Raw genomic sequence first — 15,771 nt, 5'->3', positions numbered from 1 at the left:
AAAAACGTTGCATCAATGGGACATGAAAATATTCCAGAATGCTTCCTTGATACCATGAAACATGATCTCTCTGGGCCACTAGAAGTATTATTCAGTCATAGCCTCCAAACACGCTTTGTGCCAAGGAGGATTGCAACTGTTATCCCTCTGCACAAGGACAAGGCATCCACAGACCCAGAAAACTACCATCCCATAAACTTGACTAGTCTCATATGTAAGGCCATGGAAAAATAATCATGAACTTGAAAAATAATGAAATAGGAAACATTTAGGCTTTGGATCCAACCCAGTTTGGTTTATTCAAGAGCAGGTCATGTCTTCTTAATCTGGTGGACATCTTCTTGAATGTAACTCAAGCAATGTAAGTGGGCAAAGTTGTGCATACTGCCTACTTCGACCTGGCCAAAGAATTTGACACAGTACCCTACTCAGGCGTTATAGACAAGCTCATGAAATTATATAATCTGCAGTATAGCCAGCTGGCTCACCAACAGGACACAAGAAGTTAGGATAGGTGAGTCTACTGCCACAAAAAGGTCAGTCATTAGTGGTGTACCCCAGGGCTGTGTGTTGGGGCTGCTCTATTTTGAAGTTAAGGATATCAGGTCTCTGAATGATCAAGTTTGTGGCTGATTGCAAACTAGTCACATTCATAGATTGCTCCAAATGCACATACATCCTCCAAGAACACCGAACAGAGCAATAGATGATGCCAGAATCATGGTTTAAAACTCAATGCAAAAATATTTAATAGTGTTTTTGGAAAGGCAACCACCCCTGAAAACTACTGCATTGTTAATACACCCCTACATGTAGACCCTGTGGTTGGGGATGTGGGAACACATGTAGATAGTGACATTGCCTTTAACCGTCATGTATTTACTACAGTAAGGAGTCTCATCTACGTTGCACAACTTATAAGCAAGGGGTATGGCACCTAGGTTCAAAGATGTCATTGCTCCTTTGTATTCGGCCCTTATTAGACCAGTCATTGAGAACAGTGCCCCTTCAGTATGTACCTGACCAAGCATATATAACAACTGAAGCATCCAGAAGAGATTCCTAACAAAAAATAAACAGTATAGACAACTTGTCCTATGCAGACCATTTCAAAGTTTTGTCTTTGTACTCAGTCTGCTACAGACTACTGAAAGGTGATCTATGCCTCAACTTCAAAGCATTCTCTGATCCAGCCTTTAGGGACCTGTTGCACATCCTGCACCCAAGCATGGAGACACAACTAATGAATGCCTTCACAGTATGGTAAGGTCAAGTTCTGTTGCATGTGTTCCTACTCTTTCTCTTCATCCCAAACATCCTAGCTAAAGTAAAGAAGGACAAGGCAAACCACCTGATATAAGCCCCATATTGCCAAGACAGATGTGGATTTGTCAGATAATCCAACTGGCTCTGGAAGACTCATTGTGAGTCTTGCCTCAGGCATAAATCTGCTGACTCATTAGGAAGGTACCCGGGCAATCCAGCTTCAGTTCCATCAGGTAGAAATCTTGGAGGATTTCGAGGTATTTTTCAGAGGCTGTTACTGTCCCATCACTTGTCCAATGTCATCCAAGATTCTAGAAAGCTTAGCAACTGAAAATTTTACTTAAAAAAGCGGAGAAGATTTTCATCATGGTATGGCACCCAAAAGATGGACTGTAGCTCTGCCAGCATTCATGCAATTTTCCAGGATATCTAAGAAGTGTTTTCTATGGGATTAGTCTTTAACTCGGTCAGGGTTCACCTTTCCACCTTATCAGCTTGTCTACACATAGACTGTCTGATCTTGTTTAATTCCACAGTACTTTTCCTCAGGGGTGTCCTCGACCTCAGATCGCAATGGCGATCCATCCTCTCTGCCTTGTATTTGAACTTTCTGATTGAAAATCTGGCCATGATGACTTTTGAATCCGCTCCTTCAGCAAGCCTAAAATTTCTCTCCTGAAAGATGCTTATCTTAGTGTATATTTTTGTCTGAATTCTAGCTTTTTTTGTAAAGAAAATTACACAGTATTTCATGTTTGTATTCCTTTTAGGACCATGTCGTCCTTCTTCCCTAAAGTAAACCCAGGACTCACTTTAAACAGTGGGGAAAGTATTCTACATACGATGGATGTACACATGCAGTTCAGATACTGTAACAGCAAGATCGGGGTTATTAGACTATCAGATTAACTCATTGTCTTATTCACATTAAGGAAATCAAGTAGGTCAGTATCTAGGTAGACTCTTTACAAGTGGCTGGTTAGTTGCACTTACCTCTCTAATGACCAGTTTGGGAAAGCTGTGGATGGTAATGTCAGAAAACCTTCAGCTAAGGCAACAGATGCCACAAATGCCTTCTTCAAAAACATTTCAGCGTAAAGCATCTGTAAGGAAGCCACTTGCACCTCAATTCACATACATTCCCAGCGTATCCAAGCTAAATGGAATGCTGTAGCCTTCTTTCTATGTCTTGGGTTATCCCCTCTGTATACCCCTTGGTATTTTTGTGTCATATGGAATATGACTGCTGTAATTATCTCTATGATGAATGTAGTACAATTGTATAAGGAAAGCCCTATAAAAGTAGATGTTTAGATAGGAGGACCACTGCTAAAGTATGACTTCTCAAAACCTTGCTTCCATCTTTCTTTATCTTTCTCTAATCTGCTTCTTCTGGAAAAATGACAGGGTAAGTAATAAGTTGAAGAAGTGGCTACTCTTGTAAATGGTTGTAACATTGTTGATTTAACATCAGTAAGGGTTCTAGACATCATCTCCCCCTTCTAATGTCCAGTAGTGTTTCAAAAAATTAAGGTATATTCTTTGTTTCTTTGTTAGATATCTGGGACATGCCCTGTGAAGACAAGGAGCCTTGGCCCTGTCTTGATTAATGTTCTACTCTGTTTTTGTTACACATTTAGGGGGCATGGACACATTTTGTTGCTAACCACCCAGCTAAATAGAAAGAAAAAAAGAACCAAAGATGGTGTAGGTTGCTGCCCCCTGCAGTAGAGTTTCATCTGATTTGGGTAAAGATAGTAATCTGGCCGTAGGTGAATTAACATTTGTTCTTCTTTGGAATTCTGGATGGAACAGACATCCCCGTGGTAGAAACCCCATCATATAGAATATGACTGCAGCAGTGATCCCTCTACTGCATGTCTGCTGTTGCAGTCCATTTGTCACACAGCTGTACACTTTCCTTTTTGTTGTCTTCTTTCACCGCATATGGGTCCTCCTTTGTAGTTGCCAGCATGATAGCTGCAGCCATGTGATCTTGTACAGACAACTACTCTTTGCCATGTTGTCATAGGAGTTGCAGAGGAGTAAAGTTGGAGGGATGTGCTTCTCTGTCTTCCTTGATTCTTACTGAGTACAGTCTGAATGTTATGTTCCTTTATCATGCTATCTATTAAGACAAGAATGGCATTACTATTTCTTGAGTATGGTATGATATGATGAAGGTTTTTCAAAGTTTTTTATGTTTGCCTGAAGATGAGCAGCCTTTGTTCAGGGAGCAGACAGTTATCTGCAAATGCAGTAGCATTCCTACTTTCAGAGTATATGTAGAAATACTGCAGCCACTTTCCTATTTTTATCTATTTTTATTCGTTTTAGAGTAACATTTACTTGACCACAGTCCCTTTACAGCCATAACTTTATTACTTAAGAGTCAGGTAGAGGATACTATAAAACAACATGTTAAAAGCAGTTCTAGATCAATGTTAAAGACTTTAGGTTTAACCTACATCCCATGCCTTGTAAGACTATATAGATACTACTTTCTCTCATCATTTAGTTATGTGATAATTGTATTGCCGATATTACTAAAGGAGGTAACATTTTGTGCCCTGTTGAAGTCAGTGATGTAATAATATGGTTGTGGAGTATAAGGACAGGACTATGTGGGGCAGGACGTGCCACCCAGAAAAAATACATTTATACAACCTTGAATTCTGTTCTTTGAATGCACATAGCATAGTATGCTAGCACATAAGGATATCATATAGGCTAAATTCATACCATTTCTCAAGTTTGCAGTACTGCTTTAAGTCATTCACTTACTTTATTTGTTGCAGTATGGTTTTCTCTTGTCAGACAGGCTGGCTTTCTGTATTTTCTTACAGTTGTGTACATTGTTTTGAGCCTAGGCATGTAGATACGATGACATGATCTTGGCTCAACAGCAAACTGTATGCCTAGGAAAATAAATCAAACAGGAGCTACATAAAAAGCAGTAAAAAGAAGGGATTTCTAATTACAAAAATATTTAAAAATAGAGAAAGTGCAAAATGGGAAAGTTAAAAGTTGAAGTTCAGTACTAGACTAAGCACAGGTTAACAACAGTATCCAGAGTTAGTGTACATTAAATATGGTATACAGTTCCTGTACTATATATATATATATATATATATATATATATATATATATATATATATATATATATACATATATATATACACATATATATATATTTATATATATATATATATATATATATATACACACACACACACACACACACACACACACACACACACACACACACACACACATATTTTTAGCTAAAGGAACTGATGGTGCTGGAGAGAAAATATTGGCAAAAGACTAGTGTTGTTCTTAACAGTCACATGAATTGGAATAATATTTATAAAAAGGGGAAGACAGATGAAACTGTTGCTCATTGATGAATCAAGGACATAACCAAAGAAGGCACATAAAAAGGAACAGGTTAACGGAATAAGATTAGAGGATGAGAATATAAGAATATAAGTTCACTTTATTCAGAAGAAGAAACAAAAAAAGGAGAGACATGACAAGCCTGCATAGACAGAGGAAGGAAGGGTGATTAGGGAGACAGTACTAAAAAAAAAGAAAAGATGATAAATGGTAGACAGTGATGTAAGGAAGGTGAATGGGAACAAGATACAAATGGATGGGAAAGGGAAGAAGAGACAGACTTTAAAGGGTGACATGCAAAAACATGGAGTAAAAGCAGTGTAGAATAACAGGCAGAAGGGAGACTAGTGTAATGGTACAGGTAGGGAGGTATGACATCAAGCAGAACATTAAAAAACAGTGATTATATATATATGTGTGTGTGTGTGTGTGTGTGTGTGCGCGCGTGTGTGTAAACAAAAGTACAAAATAAGTGAAAAGGAGGCTGTGGCCCGTGAAAGTGATTTTGGTGGCAGCCCACTGCCTTTTACAGAAGCAATAGTTCATCTTGGGAATGAGTAATTATATGACCAGTGAGAGACATTTAGGATGAGTGCAATAATGACACCAAGCATGAATCAAAGCACATAATATGCAGCATTAATGTTGGTTATATGTCATGGTGTTAATAGCTACCAGCATACATAAGGTGTAGAACCCAATTTATGGTGGAGGTACCATGCACGTATTGTACTGTTACTGTTTTAAGCTGCACAGATTTTTTTTGCCCTGTCTGTCAAGGTATAGCTGTCAACTGAAATAAAATATGAAACAAAGATTTAATGTTTTTATTCATTGTTGAAAAATGATGTTGGTAATGTAGTATCTTTAGTAGTGATCACAAACCATGTTATACTTTTTTATAGGCAAAGTAAGCCTCGCAACAGGCCTTCTTTCAGGCAGATTCTTATGCATCTGGACATTGCCGCTGCTGATGTACTTGGAACCCCTCAGGAGACTTACTTCAAATCTCAGGTAAAATATTGGTAGTCAAAATGTGTACAGTGTCAGTTATTTACATCATTGAAAAAAGCACTGCACTTTGAACATATCCCTCAACTAGGACATTTTCTTTAGAAAACAGATGCATTTTTTGCCTCATTGTGTGACATGACAGAATTTTGGTTTATAATCTGCAGCGTTATGTTGCAGATAATGTTTAGATGTGAGAGTGAAACATTGAAAAATAGCTGAAGTATGGCAGTAGTTACATATTTGTTATTAGTATGTCAAACTGTGGTTAACAGTGTCTGCTTTCTACAGAACAACTGCAGAGTCTTAACCTTTTTTTTAAATATGTTTAATCTTTCCTGCAAGAGCGCAACAATCGTGTTTCCTTTTGTTGTTGAGAAGAGAACAAATTGTGCTTTAGTGAAACATCTACATAATTTCACATTTTCTTTGGAATACTCCACAACACGTTTGACAACACTGACATTTTATAATTGTAAAACATTGTCTTAGTTATTTTGTTTTCAGATCAATAAAGGCAAACGCGGTGGTGCAGCGATTAGCATTGTCACCTCACAGCAAGAGGTTCTCCCATTCGATTCTCGGCTGGAGCACCTTTTGTGTGGAGTCTGCATGTCCTCCCCGCAGTCGAGTGATGTTTAAAAACATGCAGGTAGGTGCGTGAGTGAATGGATATGCCTTCTTTGAAGGTTGGGCGTCGGGCAGGCAACTCGGCACTGTAAAAAATCCACTGCCAGTCATTGGTGGACCTGAGTTCCGCTGTGGTGACCCCTAACCGGCAAAAGCTAAAAGACATTAGTTAGTATCAATAAAGGCAAATACAGTCTTGCTGAGATTATGCAGTGGCATTAATAATTTTTTAATTAATGTTTTGATTTGACTTTTTAGTGGATTTGTTTGAAGTGGAACTGAAGACAGAAGACAGCTTAATTTCTATACTGTTCAGGTGGTTCACATACAGGTTGCCTTTCTGCACAGTGGCATATGGACTTTAAGACAGTTATATTCTGGTTCCATATCCTTTAGTGGGAAGTATAGTGGTATTTTTTAACTTTATTAAATCTTCACATTTTAATCTGTAACATTATTAATCCGTTTTTCCTCTTTTTTCTACATCGGTTTGGGATGTCGTGTCAGCTGCCAGCAGCTTTCTCAATTCATCACCCCTCACCAACCTTCTTCAGAAGTCATGCCTGACTGCTACAAGTCTTCTGTCACACTGTCCATCCATCTCTTGGCTGAATGTCCTCATTTCTTCTTGCCTTCTTTTTGTCTTTCTCAAATCAGGTGTATGTCAAAATGTCTAACAGTCAAAATATTGAAAAAGAAAACCTTTTTTTGCAGGGGGGGGCAGGTCCTCCTGTGACTCGCACACTCATTGTAACTGATATATATATATATATATATATATATATATATATATATATATATATATATATATATATATATATATATGGGTCTACCTGAGATGGTCGACAGGCCATATGATCGACACTCATTTGGTCGACAGTTCATTTGGTCGACAAGCAGATTTGCCCCCCTCCCCAATGTTGTGCGACCCTGGAGTTGATATATATAGTTAGGGGGGGTGTGTGAATGAACTGTCGACCAAATGAGTGTCGATCATATGGCCTGTCGACCATGTGAAGTACACCCATATATATATATATATATATATATATATATATATATATATATATATATATATATATGTATCTCAACTCCAGGATCACACAACAGTAAAAAAGGGTAAATTCCACGTTTTCAGTTGAATGGCTTTTGACTTTTAGATATTTTGTACCAGCAAAAACTTTTCAATATATTGACTTTAGATAAAATTAATGTCACCCCCTCAGATCTTCTTCACCAAATTGTCTTCTGATTTTCCTGTAAATGTGCTGGAACCACTGTAATTTTCTCTATTTTACCTCCTCTGCAGTTAGAGCTGCTTTTGCTTCGTATCTGGTGTTATTTCTTTGTCTGTCCTACAGTGTCCAACCTACACCAGTTGCAGGCACTTTATTTCCATCACTTCTAGCTCTTTCATCGGCTCTGTATTCACTTCCCAGATTTCTGTGCTATGTAGAACTGCTCACAGGTCTGTTTTGTACACCTCACTTTTTAGCTTCTTTTGCATTCTTCTGTCATGCAACTACCCCTGACTCTCTGTGTCAGTTGTCTGCAGCATGTCTAATTCTAGTTTTGACGTCATCATTCAGATGTCCGTTCTCCTCAGCTCCCTTTCCCACATACTTGAGGATGTTAACCTATTCCACTATTTCGCCTTCTGTCTCAATTTTCAGCTTCTTCTGATTTCCCTCATTCATTGCTATGACAACTGCATTGTCTTTTGAAAGTTCATACCCATGTGCCTTAAGGGTGGCCGTGGTGGTGCAGCAGTTAGCGTTGCCGCCTCACAGCAAGAGGTTCTCTGGTTCGATCCTCGGCTGGGGTGCCTTCTGTGTGGAGTCTGCATGTCCTCCCTGTGGTCACATAGGTTTTCTCCAGGTGCTTCGGTTTTCTCCCACATCCCAAAAAGTAGGTAGATTGAACACTCTAAATTGGCCCTAGGCATGAGTGCGTGTATGTGCCTTCTGTGGAAGGTTGGGTGCCTGGCTGGCAACTTGGCACCATAAAACTCCACTGCCAGTCATGAGCGGACATGTGATCCACTGTGGCAACCCCTAATCGGGAAAATCTGAAAGAATAAGAAGAAGAATTCCCATGTACCTTAAATTTTCCATTCTCCTGTCATGTGTTGACATTCCTGCTGAGAAGTCTGCTTGTAATACCACATCATCCTTCGATGCAGCTTTGTTGATCTGTCTCCTCCAACCTGTTTACTCATGTAGTTCATCACCACTATGAACAGCAGTGACATCAGAACTGAACTCTGATGCATACCCACTCTCACTGGGAATTCCTCTGTGAGTTTGAACACTGTCATAGCTTGTGTCACTGGGTCCTTGTACATAGCCTACATTAATTCTACCAATGCATCCAGGACTTTGAACCATAGCAGGGCTGTCCAAATTATCTTTGGACTTTTGTTATATACTTTCTTCAAATTTAGGAATGCAAATTTAGTCTGTTTCCTCATTTCCAGCTTCATCTCCACTATCTGTCTTACTGCAAACATTGGATCAGTTGTGGTGCATCCTAATCTGAATCTCAGCTGTTCATCTCCCATATTTTTTTCTTCTATTCTGCATATTTGTTTATCAGTCACCATGTCCAGCACGCTCGTGTATGTATTTATTTTATTTATTGCATTTGGTTTTAGGGATAGTCCAACTGTGCAGCAAGTCCCTTTTCAGCAGAGGCCTATAGATAAAAGCTTTGCAGTATCAAATACAGTATACAAGTATTCTTATTTATACAGACAAATGTAAAATATAGTTAATGTAATTTGTACAGTCAAGTAAAAAAAATTCAAACGATATTATTTGTACAACAATTGTAAGAGTTTGACAGTTTTAGAGAAGTAGGTTATAGAGCATTTAATAACTTTATAGTACTTTGGGCTATAATTGTGGTTTAGGCAATAGGCTTAGGTTTACTTGGCTATAGCAACTCTAATTCTGACTTTGACCTTCTGTATTGTGATCTCATGTAGTGTGACAGGGATTTAATACTTCTGAACTGCCCACATTTATGAATGTGCCATTTGTTCTTGTACACTGACACTCACATGTTTATTCTCAGAAGTTTGGAATATGCCTTTCTCTCCATATCCCTGTGAATACCCTCAAGAGCCATTTCTCATACATCTCACCCAATATCTTAATTATATCTACAGTGACTGAATCTGAGCTTCCTGCTTTCCCTGACTTCATTTTCCTTAGCGCTATTCTTGCTTATCCTAGGGTGGGTTCTCCTTCTTCTTCTTTCATCATAGGCCATTTGTGGAACAGACCAACTTCTGTGGGTTTTGCTTATTCATTACAAAAACCCTAAAGCAGATAGGGCTGAAAAACACTGAAAATATGATCCACAAAGCATCATAGAAAATGATGAAGTTTATATCACATGGGATCACCCATTACCAACAGTTCAAAAGATAGATGCTAGGAAACTGGATATAGTTGCCCATGAAAAGAAGACAAAAGTAGCATTGATCATTGAAATCACCACACCCAGTGACTGCAGTGTGTTGTATATAGAGAGACACAGAGTCATAAAATATCAGGATCTGCAGGCAGAAATGAGAGCAATGTGGAAAAAAGATACCAAGACAGTTCCAGTAGTAGTAGGAGCAACGGGACTTATAAAAAAGAATCTACAGTCGTATTTATATATGTTACCAATCCATGTAACCCCGTACGAATTGCAGGAGTCATTACTGGGCATATTATAGGGTGCTGCGAAGAGCACTTTTGACTAACATCAAAGATTGAAGCAATACTAATTTCATGAACTTTAATCGTACTTTGACTTAGGGATGAGGTCCATTCCCATCATGGTATTGGAAACCCAAAAGATTTGGAGAAATTAAAAAAGGCAGATCCCTCAGTAATTTCTACTACCGAATCCATTAAAGGGATGCCAAAGGATGCAATTTGACATCCCCTGCATAATGACAGGGGAAAGCAAACTTTTAGACAGGTTTGACAAAAAGGCATATACATCAGCTACCCTTTCCATGAGGGCACTTAATTTCCAGTTCCACATACTGAAGCTCTTAGAATTCCTTCCGGTCCAAATTATTACTAAGGCAGAGACTGTTTCTGACAAAGCTTTGTCTAAAGAAATTCGGGAAATAGATAGAGCAGCCTTACAGGTTTCCAGACACTCCTTAAAATATTGGTGTGATGCATTAGATGTGTCATGCAAAGCAGCTGCCACTGGCTCAGTCATTCATAGACATGTATGGTTCAGGACTCAACCACTCTCAGACCAGGTAAAGGCAGAGCTACCAGATGCTGCTCTAGACAATGAGCTCCTGTTTGGACCCCTGCTGAAAGGTATTTGAAAAGCTGGACAGAAAAGGAAATAAATTAAAACAGTGAAAGAGTTTTATCTGTCAGCTACACCCAGATATAATAGGAACTACCATTCCAAACCATGGCCTTCCCTCCAGCAGGACAGGGGGTTAGCCTCTTTGTGCTAAGAAAGCCAGACAACCCAGAAGGTGGCAACAAACACAGAGACCAGGGAGCTCCAAAGAGCCCACCCGGCAGAGAAGCCAACTGTAACTATTCTCAGCCCATGACCCCGCTACTCCTACCCACCCTCCTCTCCTACCCTTTGACAGGAAGACTCTCCTTCTTCCTACAAGAATGGGATCAGTGGGTCCTTCAAATCATAGAAAGGGGCAACTCCATTCAGTTCAGAGAAATTCCTTTATTCCTAGTCATAAAAAAAAAAAAAACACCAAAAGAGCAAGAGAGTCTCTTACCACCTATCCTTTTAGACTTGCTGCAACAGGGATTCATTCAACTCATTCCTCCAGGTCAGGAAGGAAAAGTTTTTATTCAAGGAGTTTTCTAGTCCCAAGAAAAGAAGGCATCTGAAGGCCTAATTTGAACTTGTGAAGCCTGAACAGATTTCTTTCAAAATTCAAAATGCTAACCTTACAAAGGTTACTCCCCATGATCTTCCAGAATGCATACATGATTACTCTAGACCTAAAGGCAGCTTAACTTCATGTCCCTATTGCACACTACCGCCAAAAGTATCTGCACTTCATAGCAGCAGGCTTGCACTACCAATTCTGTGCTCTACCATTTGGTCTGTATACTGCTTCAGGCGTTTTCACCACGTGCTAAGTTCCACTGATAGCCCACTGTGGAATCCTATGGTTCATATTTACCCTTACCTGGATGACCATCTTGTTCAAGGAAAATCCACAGAGCAGACTCTAAATGATTTCCATGTCGTAATGGACTGCTTCCAGAAGGTAAGTCTCATACTAAACCTCCGCAAGTCTTAAACTCTTCCACAGACAAAGATTGTCTTTTGTGGAGCCGTCATAATCTCTGTGCAGCAAAACGCCTTCCTTGCATAGCAGAATCTTTTCTGACAAACTACTTGATCAGTTTGTTGCCAAAGCAATAAATCTCAGCAAAAGAGTTTCTCAGGATATTGGGGTGTATGTCTTCTTGCATACTGAAGATCCTCCTTGCAAAACTACACATAAGAAAGCTGCAGTGTTTCCTAAAAAAACTCATGAGATCAACATTCTCATCCTCTGGAAACACTCCTGCCTCTTCTTCCCTGCCTAAAAAAATAGCTGCTGTGGTGTAAAAACACCATTTTACAGAATCCAGGAGCAAACGTTTATCTGCCAGAGGTAAACAAGACCATCACTACAGACAGCTCAGACATTGACTGAAGGCTTCTCCTGGGGACCACAAAGGTGCAGGGCATCTGGACCCCAGATCAGTGGAAGATGTATATCAGCCAAAAAGAATTGCTAGCTGTCTACCTAGCCATGAAAGCCTTTCAACAGAGTCTAACACCAGGAACTTTACAGATTTGGACAGACAGTGTCACAGTCATGTGGTGTGGTACATAAATAATCAAATGGGCATCCTTTCCTACCTTGTGCAGTTTTGCTAAAATATGACTGCTACTACTTGATCTGAAACTGATTTTTACAGCATTCTACATTCAGGACAGAACAATACCCTGGCACACTCCTTAAGCAGGGATCTTCTGGGCCCCAACGAATGTATGCTGAAGAGGGAGATTTTCCTGGACTTAACCTCGCAGTGAGGAATTCACTCAGAAGATCTTTTGCCTCCCACCAAATCAGACAACTTCAGAGGTTCTGCTTCAGAACCCAGTATGCAAGGCATGGAAAGCAGATGCATTCTCTTTCTTCTCCTTCAGATGGGGCAACCTGCTTTTGCATGCCTTTCTACCTTTACCCATGATTCCCAGGGTACTGATAAAGGTCATGCTAAACCAGACAGATCAAGCATGATTCTTATTGCCCCATACTGGCCAGGACAACACTGACTTTCCTTGCTTTTGACTCTTAATGATGGGAGATTGTCCTACAGGAGATAGACCTCCTCAACGAGGGCAGTTATCAGTATTCCATCCTCACCTGGCCACACTCAAACTGAAAGCCTGGAGGATTGGGTTTTAACACCAAAAAGTCAACAACCCCTCTGAGGTACTAGCCTTCCTTTAGGAAGCAAGGAAACTGTCTCTCCTATCTAGGACACAATAGAAGTGAGTTCTGTTTAAGCAGCTTTATTTTATACAAACACATTACTGTAGAGGCTAACTGACTTTAACTTAAGTAACTTATATACAAACTAACAACTGCAATCATGCATGCTCTCTCTCTCTGGCTGCTCCTTCAAAATGGCACTAGGGATTGCACATGTCTGTAATTTATACATGCAGATACAGCCTCGCATGCTTCTTAAAGATATAGAATGCACACACTTGTGCTCTGATCTACAGAAACCCACTGTTTGGCATTTGGTGCCACAGCAAGAACATTGGCCCTCCTGAGGCAGACATCAGTTCAGTCCTGAAATACCTTTCAGGTCTGTTGAGCCAAGGTCTTTGTTATTATAGCATTAAAGTGTATGCTTCTGCCATCTCTACTTGGCTTACCCCATTCCCCTCCCATTTACTCTCCCCCACCTATGCTGTTTCTAAAAGGGGTCGTTTACTTGAGGCCACCCAGAAGAGCCCAGTTCCTACCTGGAATCTCAATTATATGCTAAAAAAACTCACCCTGCCTCCCTCTGAACCATCATCATATGCCCCAATTAAGATGCTCACTTGGAAGACCACCTTACTAATTGCCATCCCTTCAGTGAGGAGGGTATCCGAGCTACAGACCCTTACATTCAAACAGCCTTTCACAGTCTTTCATGGGCTAGGGTAACCCTTAGAACTAATTTCTTTCAGGATTAAGGTGGTATCAGAACTTTTTTCTAAGCCATTCTATCCACCTACCAGCTTTCTTTCTAAACCCTCAGAACAAACTCAAGCAAATCCTTCATTATTTGAATGCACACAGACAAATCAGGTGCTACTTATGCAGGACAAAACCCCCAAGTAGAGCAGAGCAACTGTTGTTGGCTTTTCGCAGAGGGGAAAGAGGGCAGACCTGCTTCCAAACAAACCATATCCAAAATGGCTATCCAAATGGATAGCCATTTGCATTAGGTTCTGTTTTACTCACCATGGAAAACCTCTTCCTGGTCATGTCAAAGTCCATTCCACCAAGCACAGCGCAGCCACTGCCTTCCTTAACAGAGTTCCTACACAGTCCATCCTAGAAGCTGCCACCTGGAACTCATTGCACATCTTTATAAAACATTGCCATTTAGACATTGACTCAAGAGCTAGAGCAGGGTTTGCTACAGCCATCCACCAATACTTTATTTCTACCATCCTGCCACTAGCTTTGGGAGTCCTCTCAAGAATCAGTAATGTGCAACATTGACTGTGAAGAACATAGTACAGTTGTAGCACTCAACATAATTGTAGATGTTTGAATAAATCATTGTTGCAGTACAAGCTCTCACCCACCGACCATTCTAACTAACTAACTTGGTGTGTGCAAGAGAGAGAGAGGACACTCATTCTCCTTACTTGTGTATTACTACCCTTACTGTAGCAGACATCTGGGGAGGTCACGCTGTTCTCAGGCATCAGACTGCTTGTATACTACTTAGAAAGACCTGAAGATGGCACCAGTGGATGACCTTCTTATACCCTGATGTTCAGATGTTGATCCTTAAGCATTCGTCTACTGTTGATGATGTTAAGACTCTGGAAATTGGGCTGGTCGTAAGCTTCTGCATGGCAGGAAGACCCAAGTCAGTTCTGCAACATTGATCTACTCAAACATCTACAGTTATGGTAAGTGTGACAGAACTGTACTTTTCCTGTTTTTCCTGATGTGTTAGAGCCCTGAGTGTATAATAGTGACACTAAAATACTTTTTCTTTTTTTCTTGATGTGGTATAGCCCTGAGTATTTCCTTGAACTCTTGTGCTTTTCCTCTAGTCAACTTCCATGTCTTCAGCGTAGTCTCTGATGACCCTAAAGCCTCCAATGACTATTGCTTGCACCTGATTGTGGCCACCAGTTGGTGTCCTATTTGCAGACTGTTTCACTGGTTATGACTTTGCAATCTCTGTGTTTATTACAGTGCCCTTTTCTTTTTAGGAGAACGTGTACTTGAGTAACATGCTGAACATTCTCATTGTGATCTTGTGACTGTGTGTTTTGGTGAACAGTGTATTGGCCTCCATCAAGACATTTGCCAGACAGAAGTCTAGAATGGCCAGTCTTTCTTTATTCCTGTTACCCAACCCATGTTGACCCAGTCAGTCCTCATATCCTGTTCTGTATGTCCCGATATGTACATTCAGGTATCCCATTATCAACATTGTCATGTTGTCCTCTATCTAGCAGATCTTGCAGTTGCTGTTTGAATGTACTCTTTTTCTGTCTTCACAACTGTGCTGTGAGGCATTGACTGAGATTATGAATACTACCCTATCTTTACACTGGAGTCTGAATTTATCACTCTTTCTGATGACATCCCTCACTATCTTATGAAGCCGCTCCCTTACCGTCATACCTCTCAACTTCCTAGAGCAAGAAATCTGGACAAAGCCATAAAAAATGAGGGGACAAAGGCCAAAAAACAGGGACAATTTTTAAACATTACTCTTACAAACTTAAACAGCTGACAGAATAACAGGTATTGCATTAGCATGAATTTTATAAAGAATACAAAGTGTAAAACTCAAATGTCTGTCATTAATTTCTGACTTCAGTCCTGAATGATTTGCAAGTAATTTGTCAGAAAACAATAATTTTTGGAGAAAGACCAAAGTATGAGGCAACAATCTGAGAAAATCTGGACAGTTGAGAGGTATGCTCACCATAATTTTCATACCATTTCTAGTTTATCCTCCCCCCTGAGTAGCAGACTCTGTATCTCAGACCAAGTAGCTTTGCTGCAGTGCCCTTACAACTTGTCTCTTGGATACACAGGACATCCAGTCTTCTTCTTACCATCATGTAATCCACTTCCAGTCTGCATCCTTTCAGTGAACCTATATTCAGTGTAACAACTTTTAATTCATGTTTGGAAGGCTAAGGGGTTTT

General features: G+C 40.0%; 1 protein-coding gene across 1 annotated transcript in view; it reads left to right on the top strand.

The window, feature by feature from the left end:
* The window catches only part of MAP3K13 (mitogen-activated protein kinase kinase kinase 13), a 1,545,737-nt gene that overhangs the window by 1,076,183 nt on the left and 453,783 nt on the right, over positions 1-15,771 (top strand). Inside the window, exon 8 of the mRNA XM_044075937.1 lies at positions 5,571-5,679. Coding sequence (XP_043931872.1) covers positions 5,571-5,679 — 109 coding nt within the window. The remainder of the gene's footprint in view (positions 1-5,570; positions 5,680-15,771) is intronic.

Source organism: Protopterus annectens, chromosome 6.part1 (assembly GCF_019279795.1).
Source record: "Protopterus annectens isolate FY-2018-M chromosome 6.part1, PAN1.0, whole genome shotgun sequence".
NCBI classification, from domain to species: Eukaryota; Metazoa; Chordata; order Ceratodontiformes; family Protopteridae; genus Protopterus; species Protopterus annectens.
This window is presented reverse-complemented; position numbering and strand designations above follow the sequence as displayed.